Source organism: Rousettus aegyptiacus, unplaced genomic scaffold (genome assembly GCF_014176215.1).
Source record: "Rousettus aegyptiacus isolate mRouAeg1 unplaced genomic scaffold, mRouAeg1.p scaffold_m13_p_3, whole genome shotgun sequence".
NCBI classification, from domain to species: Eukaryota; Metazoa; Chordata; class Mammalia; order Chiroptera; family Pteropodidae; genus Rousettus; species Rousettus aegyptiacus.
Window position 1 is genome coordinate 8169644 of NW_023416306.1, and position 23271 is coordinate 8192914.

A 23271-nucleotide genomic window follows, 5' to 3' on the forward strand; every position below is an offset into this window, starting at 1 on the left:
TCCAGGATCACCACCAAGCTAAGTTAGATGTCCTGATAATCCTCTACGCTTACGTCCATCAAACACTTAGTACACCGAAGGGTCCTGGTCTCTTCCTGTTCTCTTAGGATGTGTCCTTACTCGAAGCAGCCGGCTTCGAGTAAGGACACATCCTAAGGTCTTTGTATACCTAGTGTCTAACATAGTGCCCCGCCTGCAGGGTAGTGATTATAATGCCCACCTGTTTTGCCTAGATTTTTTGCATGGATTAAATGAAACATTTATAAAGTGATTACCCAGTGTCTGGAACACAGTATATTCTCAATTAATTTTTTGGTATATATCTATAGATAATAGATGTTTATTAAGTGAATAAAGCTTAATTAAGCCTAATTCTTAATGAATAAATAAGATACATTAAAAATTTTGTTTTACTTTATAAAATAACAAAGATATCTCAGCTCAGTTTATAAAAGACTATTAGTAACAATAATGGAAAAATAGTAACCGTATTTTCAACATTACTGACAGAAACTTCTAAAATATTATTATATTCTTTAGAACTTTGTAGAAAGGAGAGGGCTAAGTAATTCAAATAATGACTACTTATAACAAATGACACTTTTAAAGTTTCCCAAAAAAAGACATTAAAATATAAACAAAGTATACTGCAGGTAGCATGATTTCAATTGATTATGAAAATCGTGGTCTAGATAAAGCTAAAGCCTACTGCTAAACCTTAACTAATCTGGTGCAACTGTAAAAAACTGAATTACTATCACAAAATGTGAAGAGAAAGACGTTTCCAAATTATTTAAAGCTACATTTCAAAAACACCGAGCAATAACAAAGGCTAATAAAGAACATTAAATTTAAGGGAAAGCCCCATAAGAGAAGTCTCTACCTATAGGTAAGCGATTCTTTTTATTTGCTGGCGTGGTTGCTGGAGACAGCTGCGGGGTATTGTACGGAGTCATTTCCAAACTGCTGCTTTTCCCTGGCTTTGCCTGGGGCAGGTTTGCCAAGAGATTGTCAAGAGCCATTCTATCTTCTCTCAGCTGATCTCCAGACATCACACTCTTCATGAAATTCACCTGGCAAAAGTAAATGGACATTAGCTAGTGAAATCAATTTTTCAAACACAATATATATTCCTCACGCATTGTACTCATCTATGATTCTGTGCATGCTCAGACAAATGACTCCCGAGAAAATCCTATTAAAGAATCAAGCCATTACCAGAGTGATAAGCTGACTGTAGGTTATATAAACCACGGTTCTGCTCAGCCCTTCCAGAAGATTAACGGAGGACAGTGGCGGGGTCTCCACTGCACGGCCCCCAATCACAACATCGAGGAAAGCAGCAACACAGCTCTGTTAAAACAGAAAAAGATCACAGTGAAGTACTTCTTCTCCTTTAAAATAAGAGAAAAAAATTTCTGATTAAGGTAGACAAGCATGCAAAGCTTTTCTTCTTGGAAATTTTATTAAACCCAACATTTAAAAAAAAATTAAACTCTTTATGAACTGATACAGAATAATCTTCAAGATATTCGGGTCATGAAATAAACATACTGCACAACAGTGCACGCTATCCTACCCTTTGTGAAAAGGGAGGATTGGGATAATTCGGAAAACATATGTAGGAATTTGCTTGTATACACATGGACCTCTTGAAGCACACACAAAAGACTGATAACATCAAGAAATTTGGCGGAGGGGGAAAAATAGGCCAGAGATCAGAGATGGAAGGGAAATTTCACTGTAAAGCCTATGAATTTTGAACTAGATCGAAGATAGCCTACTCAAATATGATTAAAATTTTATTTAATTAAACTAATTGAACAATACCATAAAATATTAACTTATAAAATACACTTAAAATTATACATTTATTGCCAATTTGATTTAGTGACAATTTTTTAAAAGTAAACTTTTAAAAATAAAATAATCTTAACAGCTCTTTGGTTCTCATTACGATGGCCTCTCGACACTTCTGTAAGTGAGAATTAGTCATTTTTAGTGACAATGTTGCTGACCCAACATTGTATGCTCTCTAGCTAAACCAAGGGTAATTGAAAAGCACATTTAATTTATACACCACCTACGGACAAGATTTTACAAAGACAATAGTTACGTTCGCTACTATGAACAGTATTCCACGTGACAAAGCATTCATTCTTACTTTGTCAAATTTTCCAAGGCTGCTCTTCGTCCGGGGGTCTCCCTCCTCAGAGCCAGTCATTGCTAACTGCTGCAAAAGGCGGCCGACCTGCAACCCAAAGCAGTGGGGAGACACAGGCTGTAACTTACAAAGTCCCCTGTGAAAGTACTTCCCCCTTTCCCCTCTAAAATCTCTTTCACAATAATATTCACACCGCCTGACCAGACAGACAAAGCAGGGACCCCAATGTGTATCTTGCCAACATCAGGTTTTACTGTAGTTAGAGTTATAAAAAACAAGTAGAAAATTTTGCTTTTTATTCAACATATGATATCAACATTAGGAAATAAAAATACACCTTTGTTTCTGATGTTGTACTTTTCATGTGCTTAGAAATGTTAAAATTAATTTGTAAAAGCTGACTCAAACTATTTCAAGTTAATGCTATGTACTTTTCCCTATATAGTTCACAAAGTACTCATAGTAGAATCCCTCGAACCCCACCCCCTGCCCTAGACTGAAAAGCAAACAATTCCTATAAAATGTATGCTGTTTGAAAAGTAAATATTAATTCACAGAACGAGTTCCTTACTGACAAAAGCGAACTGTTAATCCACTCTCTTTAAAGCTACTTAGCTGAAAGTTAACATCATATAGCATCATCTTCTTAATATCTAGGACAATACATCCTTTTTATCATTTTGAAAATATGTGATTCAATTTCTGTTAGAATGACAAAAATAAAAACTACAGCTACATTATCATAAGAAAAATTTAGTATTTCACAGATGATAAAAAAATTTTTCAGAGATTTCTATATAGTTAATTGCTAAGTACCCTAGTTTGATAGAACTGATCATGAAAAAAAAAAAGCTTATGATTAAAAAAAATCATCCAAAGATATATCCTATTCCAAATAAACTCAGTCTCTTCTTAACAATTTTCCTGAGACATATGATTAAAAGATTCTCTTAAGAAATAACATGATTTCAGTAGTTCAGATAATTAGAAAAAAAAAAAAGTGTTAATAAAACTCCCCAAATCCTCTTTCTAAAACCCTTGGGTCTCCAAGAATTTCATATTTCAAGATTTGGAGATTTTAAAAAGGTTGGTTAGCGCACGTGTGTAAGATGCCCAGTATGTAGGGCAGCATCCTACAATCAAACATGTGAACATTTCTGCAGCAAACATGAGTATTCATTAGTGCTAAATGGAATAATGAACAATTATAAATAGCCACATGATTATTCAGACTAGGTTTTGCTACCAAATAAAGTACAAAGACTCTTTAGTTTTCAATCATTCCAGATTTTGAAATCATGGGAAGGGGACGGTGGGCTTGTTCTGGAAAATCTAATCGACTATACATTGGGAGGTGTGAGGACTCCATTTAAAAACTAACATAAAATGTTTTATGACAACAATATTTTAAAGTCTCAATATGGCTGCTTTAATGCCTTAGGCAGCAAATAGTTAAGACAGTCTAAGGAAAAGGAATGACTGGTAAGAATCTATGAATATTGTCATCGGATTTTCTGATCCCACCCCTATTGCCAAATCAACTGATTTCAGACCAAATGCCACGATAACGACAGCAAAGCATACCTGCATCAGATTGAATCTTGCCACCTCATTAATAGGAGCGTCAGAAATTATTCCATACTGTTCTGGATTGACAACTGCAGGACAAATGAAGCAAGCCAACAGGAGGTCGGTACACATTGCCCTGACTTCCCCCACTTCCAGTCTATCTACACAGGACAGGGTCTTGTACATCTGTGACACAATCCACCTCAAACTATGTGGAAAGCAATAGGTGTTCTGTTTGAGATAACCAATAAATTTGTTCACCAAAGCCACTAGTTTGGCCTCATTGGAATCTACCATCTCTTGAACCTTTTGCCTGAATCTATCTGAGCCTTTCTCTCCAAAGAGTTTTTCCTGCTGAGATGGGGAGAACCTCTCGATCAGCTTATTTGGATCTGTTTCCAGATGATCTTCATCTTCCACAAGCAGTTGCATGATTGGCTCATGTAAAGTAGCTGTGAGGAAAAGTTTGGCAGAAAACAATCCTTCAGAAAAAAGTTTAAATAAGATGCTGAAGGCACAAGTTCCTCTCCTCAAAAGTCGCCTAGGGTTGTCATTTTCTTTAAGTTCAAATTCAATCAAGTATCGCAAGACCTGAAGGAGGTAGCTTTCATCTTCTTGCATAATGCAGTTGCCATAGAGAGAGGTAAAAACTGTGTAAATAACACTTTGTGTATTCTCCTGATTAAGTTTCTCTCCAGCAACCAGAGAGGAGGCAATAAGACGAGGATTTTCCCTTAATCGACTCAAGAATTCTCCATAAGCAGTCTCCTGAAATCCCAATTGCTTATATCCATCGACAAATTGCGTATCTTCCAAAATCTTGGCATGCTGGCAACATTCAGCAGGGGAAGCTTCAGCACTACAAAATGAACAAACAAGCAACATAACAAACTTAGCACTACTTAACCCATATACCATACTGTAACATCAACCGTGACCTGACCATAGTCCCAGCAGTGAGATGACTAAATTGCTAAAATCTTTTAGCACCTGAATGTGCAAAGAAAGAAAAAAAACGAAAAGTACAAACAAGGAGAAATTTCTCACATTAAATCCGTATTAAGAAGTAACCATTATTGTGATTTCTAGCATCAAACATTAGTCCTGCCTCTTCTTGAACTTCACATAAATGGAATCATACAACATGTACTCTGCTGCGTCTGGCTCCTTTTCTCAACATTATACTTCAGCACTACTATTATTCTTACAGTTAAAAATTGCTTCTTGGAACAACAGACCAATGAGGTATGAACACAGTGAAAAATGAGGCTTCTAAAACTGAAAAGTAGATATACAACAGCAAAACACAGAAATGTATATATTAAATTATATTAGGAGAAAAATAGAACGCAAGAAAATGTACTCTCTACTACAACAATAAAAGGTATATGTATGAAGATAGAAAATGGATTGGTGTGGTACAAAATATCAGTGCTTAAGTTATAATTCTCTGTAACAGTGCTTAAGTGATTTAATAAACAAAATAAGCAAAGACTCACCTTAATGTTAATTTAAACTATCTTAAATCAGGCACTACGTTGGAAACAGATCCATTTAAAGTTAGCACAGTATCACGGTGGTTTATAAATTTAAGACCTCAAAATCTTTTCTTTACCTGGTTATGATAAGCCGATCCAAATTAATTCTCTGTTGCTTAGCAATCCATGCTGTCCGATACAACTTTTCAGCTGTCTTAAGTACATCTGCATTGAGCCTCTGAATGAGCTGTTTCTCAGAGTTTACATATAAGCGTTCCTGCTTGAGGTGATGGGCCAGAGTATGAATATCTAGCTTCACCATCTTCAAATGTGGAAATGGTACAAAGGCTGATCACTAAGAGAAAAAGACAAATTTAAAAATTTTATGTTACTGAAATTGTTTTCCAAAATCAAAAAGGATAGAACACATTACGAATTCTGCTATATTTAGCAGCATGGTTAACTCTAATTTTAAAGTAATCTATATTTTTTTATTACAGAAGCATCACATTCAGTATAGAAAAATTGGTAAATACAGATGAGCAAAAAAAAAAAAAAAGAAAGGCTCCTAGTAAGGCTACTCAGAGATACCCACTGCAAAAAACCTTGTGTTTACTCTTCGAGTCCAGTGTCTGTTAACACTGGAGAGTCCTTGACTGCTCTCTTTGACATTACAGCCACTCAGCATATTCCATTGACTCTATCTTCAAAATACACCTCAAATCTGACTACTTCTCACCACATCTATCATCACCTCTCACCTGAAGGTCTCTGACTACCTCTTCCTAACTGAATTCCCTGCTTCCTTTCTTATACTACTAGGGTCTGTCTTCTACATTAGGTGTCAGCAACCCCTGGGCCGCTGACAGGTACCAGTCTGTGGCCTGTTAGGAACCAGGCCACACAGCAGGAGGTGAGTCGTGGGTAAGCGAGTGAAGCTTCATCTGTATTTGCAGCCGCTCCCCAGCACCAGCATCACCGCCTCAGCTCCAGCTCAGATCATCAGGCATTAGATTCTCATAGGAGCACAAAACGGTTGGGGACCACTGCTCTACAAGGCATGCCAAAACAGTTAGGGACCACTGGTGCCAAAACAGTTGGGGACCACTGCTCTACAAGGCATGCAGTATCCTTTAAACTTCAGTCAGGTCCCTGTCAGCCCCTACTAGAAATTGTCCAAAGCCTCTGCATTTGCCAACCCCTCTGTCTGGAAGGCTATTCTTCCAGATTTCTTCACAAGGCTAGCTCCTTGACTTCATTCAGGTCTCTCTGCTCAAATGTTTACTTAGGAAGGCCTTTTCAGGTAACCGTAAAATAGAAAATATCACTTTCTATCCGTTCTTCCGACTTTTTTTTTAAAGCACTTGCCCCTATCCGGCATCTTATTACATATATCTACTTGCATGTTCATCGCATCAAGATTGTGACTCCCCCATGAAAGGTAAGGGCCACCAGGGCCAGGGCTTATCTGTTTTGTTCACTCATAGCTGTAATTTCAGGGCTGAAGAGAGGGCCTGGTTCACAACAGGAGCTGAATAAATATTTAGCAAAGGAATGAATGAATCAATTCTTATTTATCTAGTAGCTAAGCAAACTGATTAAAATAGCACACATATTTTAAAGCATTATTATTTAAGCTATACCCTTGAACCTAGAATGCCTGCCAGACCACAAATATTTTATATTAACAATAGAAGTGCCTGTGGCCCAGATAACAAAATACATTGTTAGATCCAGTCATTAAGTTAGAAAAATACTTCTCATTAAGAATTAAACATGATTGTAAACTTGAAAGCTATGACAATAGAACTTTAATGTTCTCACCATAACACAAGAAAATGATAATTATGTGAGGCGAAGGATGTGTTAATTAATCTTACTGTGCTAAATGTTTTGCAATATATTTGTGTATCAAATCACATAATACGCCTTAAATATATGCCATATTTCAATTATATCTCAATAGACATGAAAAAAAACTTGTCCCAGCCAATCAGATTCATAAGTTACCTTAATGGATCTATTTAAAATTGATAAAATACAATTTGCAGTGAATTCAGATTCTAAAAGGAAAGACGACCTAGAAAGTCAATAAAAACATGTTGTGTGTGTGAGTGTGTGTGTGTGTGTAAATAATTCTGGTGCTAACACACAAAAAAAGAAACATTATAGTAGCAGCTGAAAGTATATTTAATGCTACCTTATTTAAAGAAATTGATTTAATTTTTAATTAAGTTTAATTTTAGAAAATATTAAACTTTCTTTTATTTTAATGAACCACTGATGACTAGGAAAATTTCAGATGTTAACATTTAATCTGAGTTTAATTGCTTTCAAAAAGTACTTTCTTGTACCTTAAAATTTCCTAGAAAACTAGACAAAACTGTTATTCCAAACCTCCTTCATGGTTAAGGCCCTCATACTTTTCTCTCAAAAGATATAAGTACGTCTACTTTACCAAGATGATTTACTCTTAGTCACAAAAACATCTGTGTACATTCAAAAAAAAAATCATGCCATGCACATATATATATATATATACACACACATACAATTTTATTAACTCAGTCTATAGAAAATGCATGTATGATTTTATAGACTTTTATGTGGAAACTCTAAAATCCTCTAGGGGGCTCTAAGTCCATATACTAAGAACAAAATTACTGAACAAATGGATGTAATTATGAGAAGTATTATAGTAAATGAAAATGGACTGAAATGGACTCTTAAAAGATCTGTAAGCTTCATTAATTAGTTCTGTTACCTTGGGTACATAATACATATTCTCTGACCCTCAGTTTTTTTTTTTTTTCATCTACAAAATGTGGACATGGTATATACACTTATTTTGTGCCTGGTACAAACAATATATTAGGTACTAGGGATACGAAAAAGAATAAAACCTAGTGTGTGCCCTCAAGGGCTTTTTCACCGAGGAGAATGAGGCAGACATGCAAGCAAATGACAGCCCATAAGAGTTATGAGTGATATGCTATCGCTAAGACTACAATGTAGAGCAGGGGCAAGAAAGAATGACTGATGAGTTAGATGCTTGTACCTAGTCTTAAAAAAAAAAAAAAATAATAAGTATTTGCCACATAAAGAAGATGGTAGGTGGAGGTAGAATTCCAGAGAGAGGGGCAGAATTCCAGAGAAAAGAAGCCGACCAGCAAAAGCACAGAGGTGTGTGACACAGTATATTTAGAGAAAGAGGCATGGCTTGCTACGCTTTGGGGCACATGTGTTTGTGTGTGTTAAGAGTGAGGTGGGGTAGGGGAGGAAGCGTAAAATGAGAGATAAGGCTACAGAGACAGAAGGTACACAGAAGTCAGAGTTAAGAAACTTGGACTTTATACTGTGGGTGATAGGAAAAGGGTTTTAAACGGGGAATGAACATGACTAAATTTGTATCTGAGAATATAAACTCTGGCAGTAAGGAAAAGGATGAGGAGGTGGGCATGGAACTAGATGAGAGATTAAGAAATTGTTGATGGGCAAGAAATGTAGTAGCAATGGGAAGAAGAGGGCAAATTTGAGAGATGTTAGGAGGCAGAAAATAAGAGATTTCTTGCCACCTACATATAGGGAAGGTGAGGCAGAAGTTTCCAGCTCTGGGGACAAGGGTGGGAGTGCTGTTCTCCGCCACTTTATGAACTGAAAATTGTGCCTGGTATGGTACCGAGAACTTTACACACTTAATCTTCCTAATATCTCGCTGAGATAGGTACTTTGCAGCTAAGGAAACTGAGGTCAGGGATAGCAAATAACTTGCACAGGGCCACGCAGGGGAAAGGTAACAGAGCTAGCACACTATTATTATTATTATTATTATTATTATTATTATTATTATTATTAATTATTACTCTACAGGAATGATTCAGAAATCCCGTGGTTGCACAGGATAGTATCTTATTTTTAAGAGGTGTACACTCAAGTATGCAGCAAGTGTTAGGATGTCTGCAACTTACTTGTACATGGTACGGAAAAAAATCAAAAGGGATTTAAAAATGCAGCAAAATGTAAACAACTGGGCACTGTGGGTGATACTATATGGTGATCGTTGTACTGTGCTTCAACGGTTTCTCTTTGTTAGAAATGTTTCATAATAAAAAGGTAGGAAAAAGTATTTTAAAAATTATCAAATTGTGCCCTTTTCACCACTTTAATACACTTAATTCGACAACTAGATTATTAAGTTTTGCTGGTATCTAGCCAGGTCCCCTAATCTCAAGGAGCTGACAGTCTAATTACAACCAAAATACTGTTCAAGATAGAATGCAGTAAAAGTTTCCAATCACACAGCAAAATATGAACCAAATTATGCAATTTAGAAAAGAAAATTTTCAAGTAAATGTAGTTTCACTTAAAAAAATTAACCCCTGAAAGTAATGCTCCACCTAATCTGAACGAGAACTCACCTTCTAAACCCTTCAACAGTCCCAAATGTCTTCGAAAGACATTTTTGTATAGGGATTTTAAATAAACCTAGAACACTAGACAAACTTGATAAGAAATTTTTTCTTTAATCATCTTCAAGAATTATAAGCTGTATTGCTTTCCTTCTTAGAATAAGATGGCCAGAATGCTAACAAATGACAGGTAGTGGCTTACTCTCCAAAACGATGCTTTAAAAAAATCATGGAATAAATGTATAATTCTCTTACTACCACACATGGGAAAGTCTCAGCTAACTACTGGGTAAAATGCAAGAGATTTAAAATATGAATTAACTCTGACCTATATTTTTGCCCACAGTTCACCTAAATTAAATTCATATTCTGAATACTATTTTATATAACATGTAGCGCATGTCCGAGTATAATGATATTATATATCTGTCTCTTCCATTAGATGGTAAACACTGAGGGAAAGCGCTCACTGGACTCGGCATCCTGGCATAACCGATGGCAGGTAGAAGCTCAAACATGTTAACAGAACTTAATTCAGGTACCACCATTTTGAAAATAATAATAATAATAATAATACCAAACACACACAAATAATAACAGCTAACAAATTACTACTTAAAAACAACAGCAGGAGTCAAATGGAAGCCCAGAGAATTCACATATTTGGTAAGAAGATCCTCATTCCTCCCTTTCCTCAACCTTTTCAGCCAACTCCATCAAAATCTATCCTGGACCACCAGGTTTTAATTTAGCCTGCCTTGCTTTTCTGTCCATGTCAATCACAACAAGAATTTTTTCCAGAAACTTGCAAGCATTTTCCAAGTTAGATAATTTCTTTTTGGAGCGGCCAAAAATCAGACTTTGACAATCTATATTAAGTTCAGTTCCACTTGTCACATTTCTACAAAATAAAATCAATTACACCCATGCACGCTAAATCAGATTTTAAGCTTATCAGTTCATGTTATGAAGACATCATTGAGAGCCCAGTGGGGAGATTTTAGCTGGAGGAGTGAAGCACACTGGGTTTCTGCATCCTTCGCAGTGGTGTAGAGTAGGGCCCGGCAAACTCCAGCCTGAGGGCCAAGTTCAACCGGCTGCCTTTTTGTGTAAAGTTTTACTGGAACGGAGTCATGCCTACTTGTTTTTATAGCATCTATGACTGCTTTCATGCTGCAGTGGCAGAACTAAATAGTTACCACAGTCCATATGGCCCACAAAGCCTAAAATATTTACTCTCTGGCCCTTTTCAGAAAAGGTCTGCCAACTCCTGATAAGCAATCATACCTACTCGAATGCAGAGCACGAAGAGGAAGCACAGCCTGATAAAGTGAAATGTGTGAATTAGAAAAGGCAGGAGAAGTTCCATATATGTTCCATACACATATAAAAAAATGTTAGCAACGATGCCTGAACAAACGTTGTGACTCAAGAGGAGGACTCTGAAGTAGGAAAAAATTATTTGAAATGTTTTATGGAATGAGAATCATGTTTCATGTGTTCTCTCTTGAAAATTCCTAATTAAAGCCATTCTGAGTTAATATGTATCTAATAGTGCTAAACTCCAAGTAGCAGCTAGACTTCAAGAAAACAAACTAATCATCTCTTTATTCATCTAATAAATTCAGGAATAACTTTGTAAGAAACTCGATAAGACCACTTACTACTTTCTTATTTTATACAGAGTAACTACTTCAAGCAAGTCAGCGGTAAGGCCACCAAAACTATGGTCTGAAGAGCTGGCATTTAAGACTGGGCTCTGACGCCTACTGGCAATGTCATCTGTTACACAGTCATTTCACCTAAGTTTCCGTTCCCTCATCTTCAAAACTGGAATAATGTCCTTATCTATTTCACTCACTACAGTGTACGGTTCGTGCGAGGTGACTGTAAAGTGGAAGTGACTGCAGAGTGTAGGACCTCAGTATTTTTGTCAGTTAAAAGGCAGGGTAATTGGGGAGCACAGCATAGGGAATGCGGTCAGCATTAATGTAATGGTGAGGTGGAGAGCCAGAGGAGAGAAAGAGCAACTGGGGGGATCGTTTTATAAACTATATAAGTGTCTACCCAATATACTGTATACTTGAAACTAATAACAAAATAAAATTTTAAAAGGTAGGGTAATTTTTATCATTTCGCTAGGACGCAATGACACAGACTCCATGTTCATCACATGACTGACTTATCAAAATGAACCTTACCATGAAAATAAATGGGACATATCAAAGTCATAACTAAAAAGATAACACAGACTGCTTACTAACATTATGGAGCCTACACTTGTAAAAGCCTTATTAAAAGTGAAATAAAGGCCAACTATCTGCAATCTAAGATCATTTTCAGTAACAAAATATGCCATATAGAGGTATGGCTTTGAAATTTGAGCATAAAGCATGCTTTGCAAATAAATTAATGAGTCTAATTTAAGATGATCCAATTAAAAATAACACAAATAATGACATACCATTGCCACATTACTAAAGGTAATGTATCCTGACTGGGACCTGGAACAAAAAAAGGACCTCAGGTAAAAACTACGGAAATCTGAATAAAGGGTGAACTTTAGTTAATAACGTTATATCAAATATTGGTTCACTCATTTTACAAATACACCATTCAAATGTAAGATGTTAATTACAGGGCAACTTGGTGCTGGCTACATGGGAACTCCCTGTACTATTGTCTCGATTTTTCTGTTAATCTTAAACTGTTCTAAAAAAGTCTATTTAAATTTTTAAAACTACACAAATAATATACTTCTAAATGCAAGCATCCAGTATAGCAAGCGTTATTCAATAAGAAGAAAGTATACAGACTTGAGAAAACATTTGAACACTAACTTATCACAACCTCCAACAACCACCATCTAGAAAAAGGATTCCCAACTATCATATGATGTAACATCTGGTAATACACTGTAATTTTTAAACGATCAGACTAAAAATATTTTTTTTTCAGTTCACTGTCGTCAGAAATGAAATACAGAAACTTCATAATAACATGAAATTTCCATGGGTACATCACATTTTGCACTAATTCCTGATCAACTGAAGCAAGGCAAATATAGTCCCTAGCCCAAACTGTTTAAGAAAAGTCAGTTTTTATATTAATTTCCACTTAATAACAAACTTTTTAAAAAAGCCATAATAAATAGTAACGGTTGAACCTGAGTTTTAATTGACTGGTGGAAGTAAAATATATGGGTGCTTAGGAAATAAAAAGAACAATAACGACCACACGCTACAGGCTCATCGTACTGTTGGTGCCAACTAGGTGCTTTACATGGATATTCTCGTTTAATCTGTGTAACACTCCTAAAGCTAAGTATTCTTATGCACATTTCCAAGAAGAGGAAACTGAGAAAATTAAATAATTTGCCCAGGCTCAAATTAATAAGTGACAAAACTGGGACTAGAATTTATCTGGGTGTACCTGGCTCACCAGCTTTAATTTATGGTCAAGGTCACTTCTTCTAATCATCCACTCTTTCAACAACTACTAATATGTAAGTTGGTATCTGGACAACTCCTTCCTTCTCTGAAAGTTCCAAACTGCCTGACAAAGTCAGGTTAGTTAGTCTTCAGGACTAAACAATTAACCTAAATTCCCTTAAATCCCATGAAAGAAAGGATATATGAAAGTTTAGAAAAAGCTATTAGGGATTAACCCCATACATCCTTCTTTTCCCATCTCCTACATCATCTCTCAACGTTTCTCCAGTTCCCCCAAATCACATGTTGCTCCCATACTATATCCTAAAGTCTTCAACACTTGCAGATGCTGTTATACAGGACTATTTTCAAGTGAACTCAGATTCATCCTTTCAGGCCCCGCCTCCAAATCTCTTCCCTCTGCGAAGCTCTGGGGAACTGCTACCGCCAACAGAGTGTGTCCCTTCCTCCCCTATGACACTAAATCACCAAGAGGGAAAGTTACTCCATTTTCGAGTCTCTTTTAGTCTTGTTTACATCATGGAGAAGATCTAAGCAAGGTGCCAGTTTGTCTTGACACTTCCCTAACACTTGGCTAATCTCTCCTTTTAATTAAAGGATAGCAAGCATCAAACTCAGCACCTTCTGCAAACAGCAGCTAGCCAGGTTTTATAACATTGCTCTTTTTGTTTTTGTTTTTTAACTTTCTACACAGGTAAGAGATATTGGTCTTTCATTATGATAATAACATAAAGCTTCTTTAAAAATATTTTTAAAGTGTGTCCATAAAAAAACATTAAATAAATAATAGTACAAGTGGCATGCAGATTTAGGAAAAATCATGATCTTACTCAAAGATTAATTAAGTATATGAAACATATTTATATACTGATGACCACACCTTGACAGAACTGTCAGTAATTGTTTTGTTCATTATACAGGTACTTTTCCTCATAGTATTTCTGTAATATTCATATTAATGTGATAGGGCAAAAAAGGACATGACTGCCATTTTTAAATGACTACTACAATGTTAGCTCTTGGATTTTATCAATCAAATAATTTTGAGGATTTATATTCCCCATCACTTTTCAAAGATCTAACCAATCCATACAAGAAATGGGTGTCCCCTGCAAGGATTTTTTGTAAATATAAATAATCATGTTGCTTTACTAGGATTTATCTGCATGTGTTTTCCCTTACAAGACTTAGCTCCTTCAGCACAGAAACGGTTTCTTACTCACTTTATAATGTTTTGTTAAGTCACATGATCTAAAAATTGTCAGGTATTAAAAATAATGAGCTCATCTCTTTCCAAAAAATGAGCAGACAAGCACAGTCAGCTTTATCGAACACATTTCCTGCAACAAATGCTTAAAGACCTACGATGTGCTAGGTACTGATGAACAAGACAGGTAAGGTTGCTCCTGAGGGCCCTCAATATAGGATGCATGACATTCTAATGATAATTTCGAGTGGTTTCCACAGACCAGATTTCTATACACCTTCTATTTAGAATCCTTTGCCACTCCTTTCACTGGCCAGTTACATCCCACTTAGGTACCGGGCCCCAACGCAATCCAAGGAGGCTTTACTGGCTATTCTCCTGACTCAGATTCTTTTTCATTTGGGCTCATCTCCATCATAGCATTTTACACTGCAACAAATTTTCTAACAAATTTTCAAGTTCCCTGAGGTAGGAATGAAGTCCTCTTGGTACACCCCTTACTTAGCAGAAGGACTGGCATTTAGCAGGTGTTGAATAAATGTCTGAATTTATAAATAATTAATAAGTGACTGAATGATTAAGAGCAATGCTCCAGTTAGGAATCAGCCAGGCTGCTGCTAACTCAGTTCCAAATGATTAAGAATAGTAACTAAACTTAAGTTGAAAATATCTACAAACTTTCCAATGAGCATGTTTGAAATGATTATTAATGGACCAAAAAGATATTTCCTCAGGACTACGAAATGCATTATCAATGAGGACAAAAACGGAAACAAGTTATACTTTAATATCTTTTGTTGCTATATTTGAAACAAGAGTAAAACACTGTAGAAGAAAGAATGACTTAGTACCAATTATTCCTGGCACAAGTACAGGGAATTGAAAGGCACACTACTTTGAAGACACAATATAAAGCCGGATAGTACTCAGAATTCAAATTAACATTATATAGGCTTCCTGTTATGACACCAAAATTCCAGACCCTACCAAAAGTAAATAAAATCCAAACAGATGTGGATTCTACCCCAATATTCTACTAATTTTCCAGAGCGAAAGACACAGACTAACCACAAAAATAATGAATCTGTGCATAACAAAGGGCTTGTGGGTTAAGCCAGATTGTATTACACAACTCAACTGAAAGAATATCAAAACATCTGAACAGTTAATATGCATTACTTATAAATACAAATGTGTCCTCACCATTCCAGTTTAAAAACCTCGACTTTTAAAAATAGTATTTGAAATCATTACTAATGGGATTGGCAATATTAAAAAAGAGTAAGTTGAAAGACGTTAATTTAAGCAAGTTATGGTACTCCCCTACACTGGAATACTACATGATTATTAAGAAGGAGGTGAAGGTCCATGGAAAGATGTCCATCATGTATCATTAAGTGAAAAAAAGCAAACTGTAGAAAAGTACGCATGGTAAGACCCAGTACAGAGGTTAAAACACACACCCTGGAGCAGGACTACCTAGGTCCAAAACTCAGTGTTACCCACTTACTAGCTAGGCAACCATGGGCTGGTTACTTCTCCATGCCTCAGTTTCCTCTCATTTGCAAATGGATGTAAATAGAACCAATTTCTTAAGGTACGTTCATAGGATTATGAGGGTTTATGGGTTAATATATGTTAAGCACTTTGCAAGCACAGTGTTAACTATAATTTGGGGGTAAAAAAGAAGAAATGCAAACATATAGTACAGGTATGTATATGTGGGGAAGAAAAGCTTTCTCTTTTTTTTTGGCATTTTTTTTTTTTAACCAAGAACATTTATTACTTTAGTAATTAAAAAGAAAAACATAAAATCTGGGCACTAAAATCTTTTCTGCTAAAAAATCTGGTAGTCCAATTACTTTAAACACTCAGGACTAGATGAATTCTATGAATAATAATATGTCTAAGTGTGAAAAATTTCAAGGGCAACCTAAAGAACACAGTATGTAATTTCTAGACACAGTTCTACAATAATAAGCTACACAGCAATAAACGGAAGTGCATTGGCATTAAAATATATCCTTTTATTTCCCAGAGGCAATAAATGATACAAACGTCCGCACAGTCCAGGAATGGGTATCAGGAACTTTCACAATTGAATAAGCCTCCATTAATTTTATTCATTTGAAATTAAATACCACTAAGTCTCATTTCCTCCTATTAAATAATCTCTAATGAAAACTCACCAAGACATAAAAATCTGGAGATCAAGACAAACCAATTAACTAAAGAAAAACCTAAAACCCTCAGAACACTCTGTGAACTTTTGAAAGGAAGAGTTCACCACCCACATGTTTTGAGGAAGCTCTGGTCTCTGGATAAACTTAGCTTCTTCCATAAACGCAGTGGGTGTACAAAACAACAAAATGGGGGAGCAGAAAGAGAACTTTGAGCTTCAGCTGCATTTTTGCTGAGCTGTAATACTGGTAAAGCCTGTTTCAAAACCCAAGAGTCCACCCCAGAAGCTCATAAACAGCAAGCTGTCACGTCTGCTTCATCACATTTATGAGAATGGTATTTCATATAGTTATAAGTATTTATCATCAGATTTCAAACAATATTACTATCATTGACTGTGTTAACCGAAAAGGAACTTCCTGAACCACACACAAAAAATTATCTAGTTAGTTAAAACAGTTTTTCAAAAAGAAATCAACCATGCCTCCATAGAATAAGAGAATTCATAGTTTTAAATAGGTCACATAATGCCTAGAAAAAGAACTTGATAAATGTTGGCTATTATCATTACTATTATATGACATTTTGAAATAATGGAACAGAAACTTAATCATAGAGAGGCTTAATAAGTCACTTTCCATCAGAATCCAAAACCCATCACAACCTTGAATAGTTAGATGTTAAAAGGCACTCTGTTTTAAAGGAATCAAAGATTCCTTGGGTTCTAAAGTAGGTGGAAAAATAAGAAAATTTTGCAAAACTAATTCATCTATTCTTTCCCAAGCTTTTCCAGTACAGAAACCAGTATCTGTAAACACTTTGCAATTCTGCCTTAAATGCTATGACTTTTAGATCTAATATATTTTTGTCAAGTAGTCAGGATTTATAAATAATGGAAGCAAAATCAAGGTATGGGTCACAGTCCTATATCAACAGTGAAAGGAGACAGTTCAAAGTGGGTTGAAAATATATTAATTTAGCTTAAGTCCTAAAAACTTTAAAAGTACAGTTCCATAAAAGTAAGATTGCTTGGGAAGATAATTTGACTCTGATCCTGAAGAAAAGAAAACAGGCTAATATCCCTTGACTAACTTTTTTGTCTTTTAAAATTTCTAATAGAAAAACCACTGTTTAATTCTTTCCAAGACTCACAGAAAGTAAACTGAAAAATTAGTAAGAAAAAAAAAAGGAAGAACTGAACACGTCTGATGACATGCTCTTTCCCCACTCGTCTGCAGCGTGGGTGTACTGGCATCACATGGAAGCAAGACCCAGCAAGCACCTTTTGGACAGACATCTTAGATTAATGAGCAGACATCTTGCCTGTTTTCACAGTTGCAACAGCATGCTTAAAGCCTTACATTTAAAAAATGGTTTACAAAAAAGGTGTACACATTGAATTTTCATCTCCAAACTTGTAACGTAAAAAAGAAGACATAGAAACCCCTAGAAAGTCTGTAAGATTTTTTTAAACATTTGCTTAACCATTCATTTATAAATATTAAATAAGAGAATATGCAGCATCAAGAAAAAGTCATCATTTCTTCTACGGAGTTCAAAACCGGGTTTTGGCTTAGGAACAATGAACTATCCTTCTGAAAATGTTTTTACAAAATCATAATATATACTAAAACATTCTGAAAAATCAGAAAACATACATATGCATAAAGAAGAAATTTTAACTACCTATAATTTTTTAATAACCAGAAATCAAATAGCTCGGTGCCCAAAGCTTCCTCTAAAATGTATACATGACACAAGAATTAGTGATTTTAGTTCCTTCACAAATGAAAATATCTTGATTAGGATTACTTAAAAAGTTAAAGCTGCAAATAACTCTATGCAAACACAAGTTTAGGCAGCTTATTCGAGTTAAAAAAAAAAAATACATGGCTGAAATTCTTGCCTAAGAAAAAATTAACTCAAGAGAAGAAAATATGTGTGGTGAAAAAACAGAAAGTTAAAAGGAAAAAACTGAATTAACCATTTGAGAAATTTTTCAAGTACTGCTCTTTACAAGCAAGTAAGAAGGATCCCACCTATATTGGGCTTTAACCATAAAAAAAAAAAAAATCATACTTTACCTTGGAGAATTCTAGTGTAATGTGTAACCAACTCTCCCCAATACACTCACTCCTAATAAACAAACAAACAAACAAAGTGAAATGTCTTACCATTGAGATATATCAACTTTCCCTCTTCAATTTTCTACAACTATTACAGATAATTTTTACAAATAAACTAATTTAAACTGAAGTGCATCACCTTCAAAGAACGGCAACTGCTGTATTGTGAACTGAACCCCAAAAAGTTAATACATATTGTTGCAATTTCCAGAATGCCATTCTCGGAGAGCATCACCTTGTGAGGTGCTGTGTGCCATCACTGGAAAGCAGCTCACGAACTGACAGTGCAGCCAACTGGGAGAAGTGGGCTGCGATGGTAGCCAAGAAGGCACCAAAGAGAAGGGCTTGTTTTAAATTCAGGAATGTGGTATCAAGGTGGAAAAAAGTGAAAGTTGACTGAGAGCTGGACACCAAAAGATAACTAGCAATTATTCAGTTAAAGCCATGTTGCTGATGCTTTTTATATTGTATTATTAGATTTAATCCTAAGTGATAGGTATTTATCACCTCCATTTTATGAATGTGAAAACAAGTTTAGAAAAGTCAAATAACTTACTGCCTAATCATTCAGCTATTATGCTACAAAGAAGGAATTCAAAACTAGATTTCTTTGCTCTCTGGTGCTTCTCCAGTATACTGACTTCAGATTCCCTGTGAGCAATTTCACTGGCAGGGGGAGAGGGGCCGCAGAGTAGAGAAAGAAAAGAAAAGGGAGGGGGAGAAGTGGAAGAAAAGACTTAGGTGATCTATTTAATTTACCAATCTGTCACTGTCATTGTTCACATTGTTCTCTTCACCTGGAGCCCTTCTCCAACACCCCTAGTCAATTGCATCTATGATTTAAGGTCCAGGTCAAATGTCATCTCCTCCACACAGCCAACTATCCCCTAATCGCCCGCTCTCCTACTCAGATGTGTCTCCAACCTAAACTTTCTTGACCCTTTATACAGGCACATCTATTAACAATTCATGACTTCGAGAAAGTTTCAAAAAATTATCACTCCACAGATTACTTTACTTATCAATTACAAATCAAAAAAGGGTGTCTGCCTTTATAATATAAATCTAGTAGATATTACCTTATTCAATTATCGAATTTACATCAATAATGAAACTGATATCTCATGCCTTTGATAAGAGACCTAAAGTCACCTAGGTAGTAGTCCAGGAAACAATGCTTAATGCAAATCTAATTGTGAAGAAACATTCAATCCAAATTGAGGGGCAACTTATAAAACCTGATCTGGATGTTTACTGTCATGAGAGACCTCCCAAAAAGAGGCTGAAAAATGATTCTAGATTCAGGTAGGCAACTACATACAAGATCCTTAATTGAATCGTGGGTCAAAAACAAAAACAACTGAGGACATCTGGTTGTGTAGTATTTAATAATATTACATTCATGTTAAATTTCTTGAGGGTGACAACTGAATTGCAGATATGTAGAAGAAAGTCCCTGTTCTTGGGAAATACATCCTACGATATCTGGGGGAAAGGTGTCCTGATGGTATCTATACCTAACTTGCATATGGTTCAGCAAAATATAGGTCTACATCTGTTCTTAAAGCAAACATGCCAAATGTTAACAATTGTCAAATCTAGGTGAAGAGTGTATGAGTGTTTATTATGCTACTCTTTCAACTCTTCCATAGGCTTACAATTTTTCAAAGAGTTGGAAAACAATATTTAAAAGTTATGCATTAAAATTAGAAAATTGGGAGAAGTGTAAAGAATGATTCAGCACTTGTATTCTGTCTCCCAGAACTGTTAACACTGTCATAGTTGCTTCTAGTCTTTAAATAAAAATGACAGATATCATCATTCCCTTTGTCAGCACCTCTCATTATTCTTACTGCCTTCTAGAAGTTGTGAAATTATCGAGTAGGCATGCCCATTTTCAACTTTACTGAATACGGCACATACTGTCCCTCAACACAGCAATATCAATTTAAACTCTACCAGCAGTTTCTACGTTACCATTTTCAAACACATCTTCACGAATATTTGATAGTCAGATGTTAAAATTTTTTATCAATCTCATGTGAACAATTCAGAGTCACTTATACCAACACAGGATCACACAGTAAAAGAGCCTTAGTAAAGTAAGAACTTCACTCTAGGTAGATGATATTATAAATAAAATAAAGGGAAAGGGGACAAAGAATGACAAAAAAGGCAGTGTAAGGACACAGATGTACCAGGCAAAACTCATCCAAGGCAGTAATTTGTAATATAATGTGTTCAAGTCAACATAAACTATTTCAGCTACAACATTTGTTTCAAAAAATATTCTTCGCCTTTCCATACTGCCCCCTTCATTTTTTCCAGAAAAAGTTTACTGCAGTGGTTTTCCATTATTGCTATTATTTTAGCTGGGGGGAAAAAATCTCACATAAGACATTGACAGTGATTTACAAACAGGTGCAAATTTCAAGTCACACATAGTCTGGAAAAAAAATGTTACAAATGATTTATCAGTAAAAAGTCTGATGCCAAAATGAAGTTGAACTACAAAAAATTTTAATGAAATTTCAGGAAAATGACTTAACAACTCTTCAACTCTATAATTTGCATGTTTACTTTCTATCATATATAAAAAGATGGTAATAGCCATAGGAAACTATATTTGAAAAGAGATCCTGTGTTTTTTCACTTAAGGGTAGAAAATTCTTTAAAAGCCACACTACCTACATGATTTAAAGAAAACCAGCACACACCATAATTTCCTATCACAGGCTTACACAAGAGCTGGGAGGGCTTCAATCACTTGGAACTAGGAAGTGCCTTAATATGAAAACTTTAAAGCTAAAGCATTCGCTTTCCTTTCTTCCTCAGATTATTTTGTTGATTTCCCAGTACCATGAATGAAATATCTATCTGTGTGGTCTATTCTGTCTTTCAAAACTATTACTCTGATCTCAGCCAAATCTTCTTTTACTTCCTGATTAAAAAATTCTCTCTTTCATATACACTTACATCCTATCTGCTTGTCTTCTTTCTCATCTAATGATTCAACTGTTCTTCCAGGCAGACTTACAGATTCCAAAAAACTTATTTCTGCTTCAGCAGTTCTTAATCTTTTTTGTGCTGTGGATCTCTTTGGTAGTCTGGTGAAGCCTATGGACCCCTTCTCAGATTGCTTTTAAATGGATAATTAAATACATGAGATTACAAAAAAAAAAAACAATTATACCGAACTATTAGCAAAACAATTTTTAAAACCCTGATATAGTAATGTACATGCAGTTTTAACACATTAAATAACAAAAGCTAACAGTGGGCCTAACAATATCATAAATTTGAAAAAAAATTATTGGCATAAGGGATATTTTGAGACATTTGCAACAACTGTAAACATGATACAATAATATCTGTAAGTTTTATTTGTGACAAAATCACAAGCATTGCTATTCTACTGTGGTTTGTTGCCTACATTCATAATTGAAGGAAATAATAAATTAGTTATCAAATAGTAAAAATAAAAATGTGTTTATCCCGATTATAGTTTGAGGACCCCCTCCCCAATTCTATCCTAAGTTAAAAACCCTTTCTATTCAAAGCCTTGCTCAAACTGATTTTTGTCCAAATCTCAAAATAAAAGCACTGAGTCCTTCTTTGACCTACCTCTTATCTGAACAAATCTTCATGCCTCCTTGTTTTACACAGATTTATACACAGCACCCTGTTTATTTCTACGGTTTGCCTGGACAGCACCCATTTAAATTTTGCCAGTCAATAATAAAAGGTAAGATTGAAGAAAAGGAAATCGAAGAAAACAACAGTCCCTCACTTCCAGACCTCCAACAGCAAGTGGAAAGATACCAAGTATAGTGTGTGTCTGTGGGAGGTGGGCTGACCCCCAGACCTGTGAGTCCAGCTTGTCAAGAGTCCCCAAAGCACGACATCTTCACCAGCGGCACTCAAGACATTTCCACCTCCTTCTCGCCTCCTATACTCCGTTCCCTACCTGCCTCGCCTCTGGCTCACAGCCGAAGCTGCCCGGCGGTCCTGCGGTCCCTCCTCCTCCCATCCCCCATGCGTCCCACCCTCTGGACCGCCCCAGGCCGCCCCAGCCCCTGCGCGCCGCCACACCTCTCCCCTCGGCCTAACCGTGACTCCCTCCACAACCACTTCCCCCGACACTGGAGGGAAGGGCCCAGGGGTCAGCTGGACCCGGCGGCCCCGCCGGCCATCAGGCGCAGGCTGCGGCCCTAGGCCGGAGCAGCGCGGTCGCCAGACGAGGAGCCGTGCGCCCGGCGCGGGTTAACGGGGTACGCGCACTCACCACGACGATCATACCGAAGAGAGAACCGAGATCTCCGCCCGACCGTCACTCGGCCTCGGAGCCGTCGCCCTCGCCGCGAACTGCCACCACCACCGCTACCGCCGCCACTCGCTAGCTGGCTTCCCTGCGTCCTGCGGTGGCGCTGCCGCCACGCCACCGCGCGTGCGCGGCGCCGCGGGGGCCCCTGGGACTGGTAGTTCGGCCCCGCGGGCCTGGGGGCTTCACACGCCATGGCGGGCTAGGTCAGCAATACCACCAAGCGCCTTCCGGAAAACTGTGCTTCGCCACACACTGGCCCTCGCTTCCGCGTAATGTACTGCTCCATGTGAAAAACCCGCCTGAGCAAATACTCGTGTAAAGTAAAACAATTCAGAGCGTGTATGTTTTTGATAACTGTCAC

The 23271-nt window shown here is 36.5% G+C and overlaps 1 protein-coding gene across 8 annotated transcripts in view; it reads right to left on the reverse strand.

The window, feature by feature from the left end:
• Positions 1-23025, reverse strand: part of GAPVD1 (GTPase activating protein and VPS9 domains 1) — a 55713-nt gene extending 32688 nt beyond the window's left edge. For 4 of the 8 annotated variants that reach the window (XM_016137382.2, XM_016137387.2, XM_016137385.2 and 1 more), the window contains exons 1-6: positions 22872-23025; positions 5349-5566; positions 3749-4592; positions 2165-2251; positions 1219-1353; positions 884-1073 (exon numbers count right to left, since the gene is read on the reverse strand). In XM_016137382.2, the coding sequence (XP_015992868.2) occupies positions 884-1073; positions 1219-1353; positions 2165-2251; positions 3749-4592; positions 5349-5533 (1441 nt within the window). In that variant the 5' untranslated portion in view covers positions 5534-5566; positions 22872-23025. Of the gene's footprint in view, positions 1-883; positions 1074-1218; positions 1354-2164; positions 2252-3748; positions 4593-5348; positions 5567-18544; positions 18597-22451; positions 22566-22871 lie in introns of those variants that run through there. The other 4 variants (XM_036238737.1, XM_036238740.1, XM_036238738.1 and 1 more) reach the window with 4 other exon arrangements.
• Between the last annotated feature and the right edge of the window lie 246 nt (positions 23026-23271).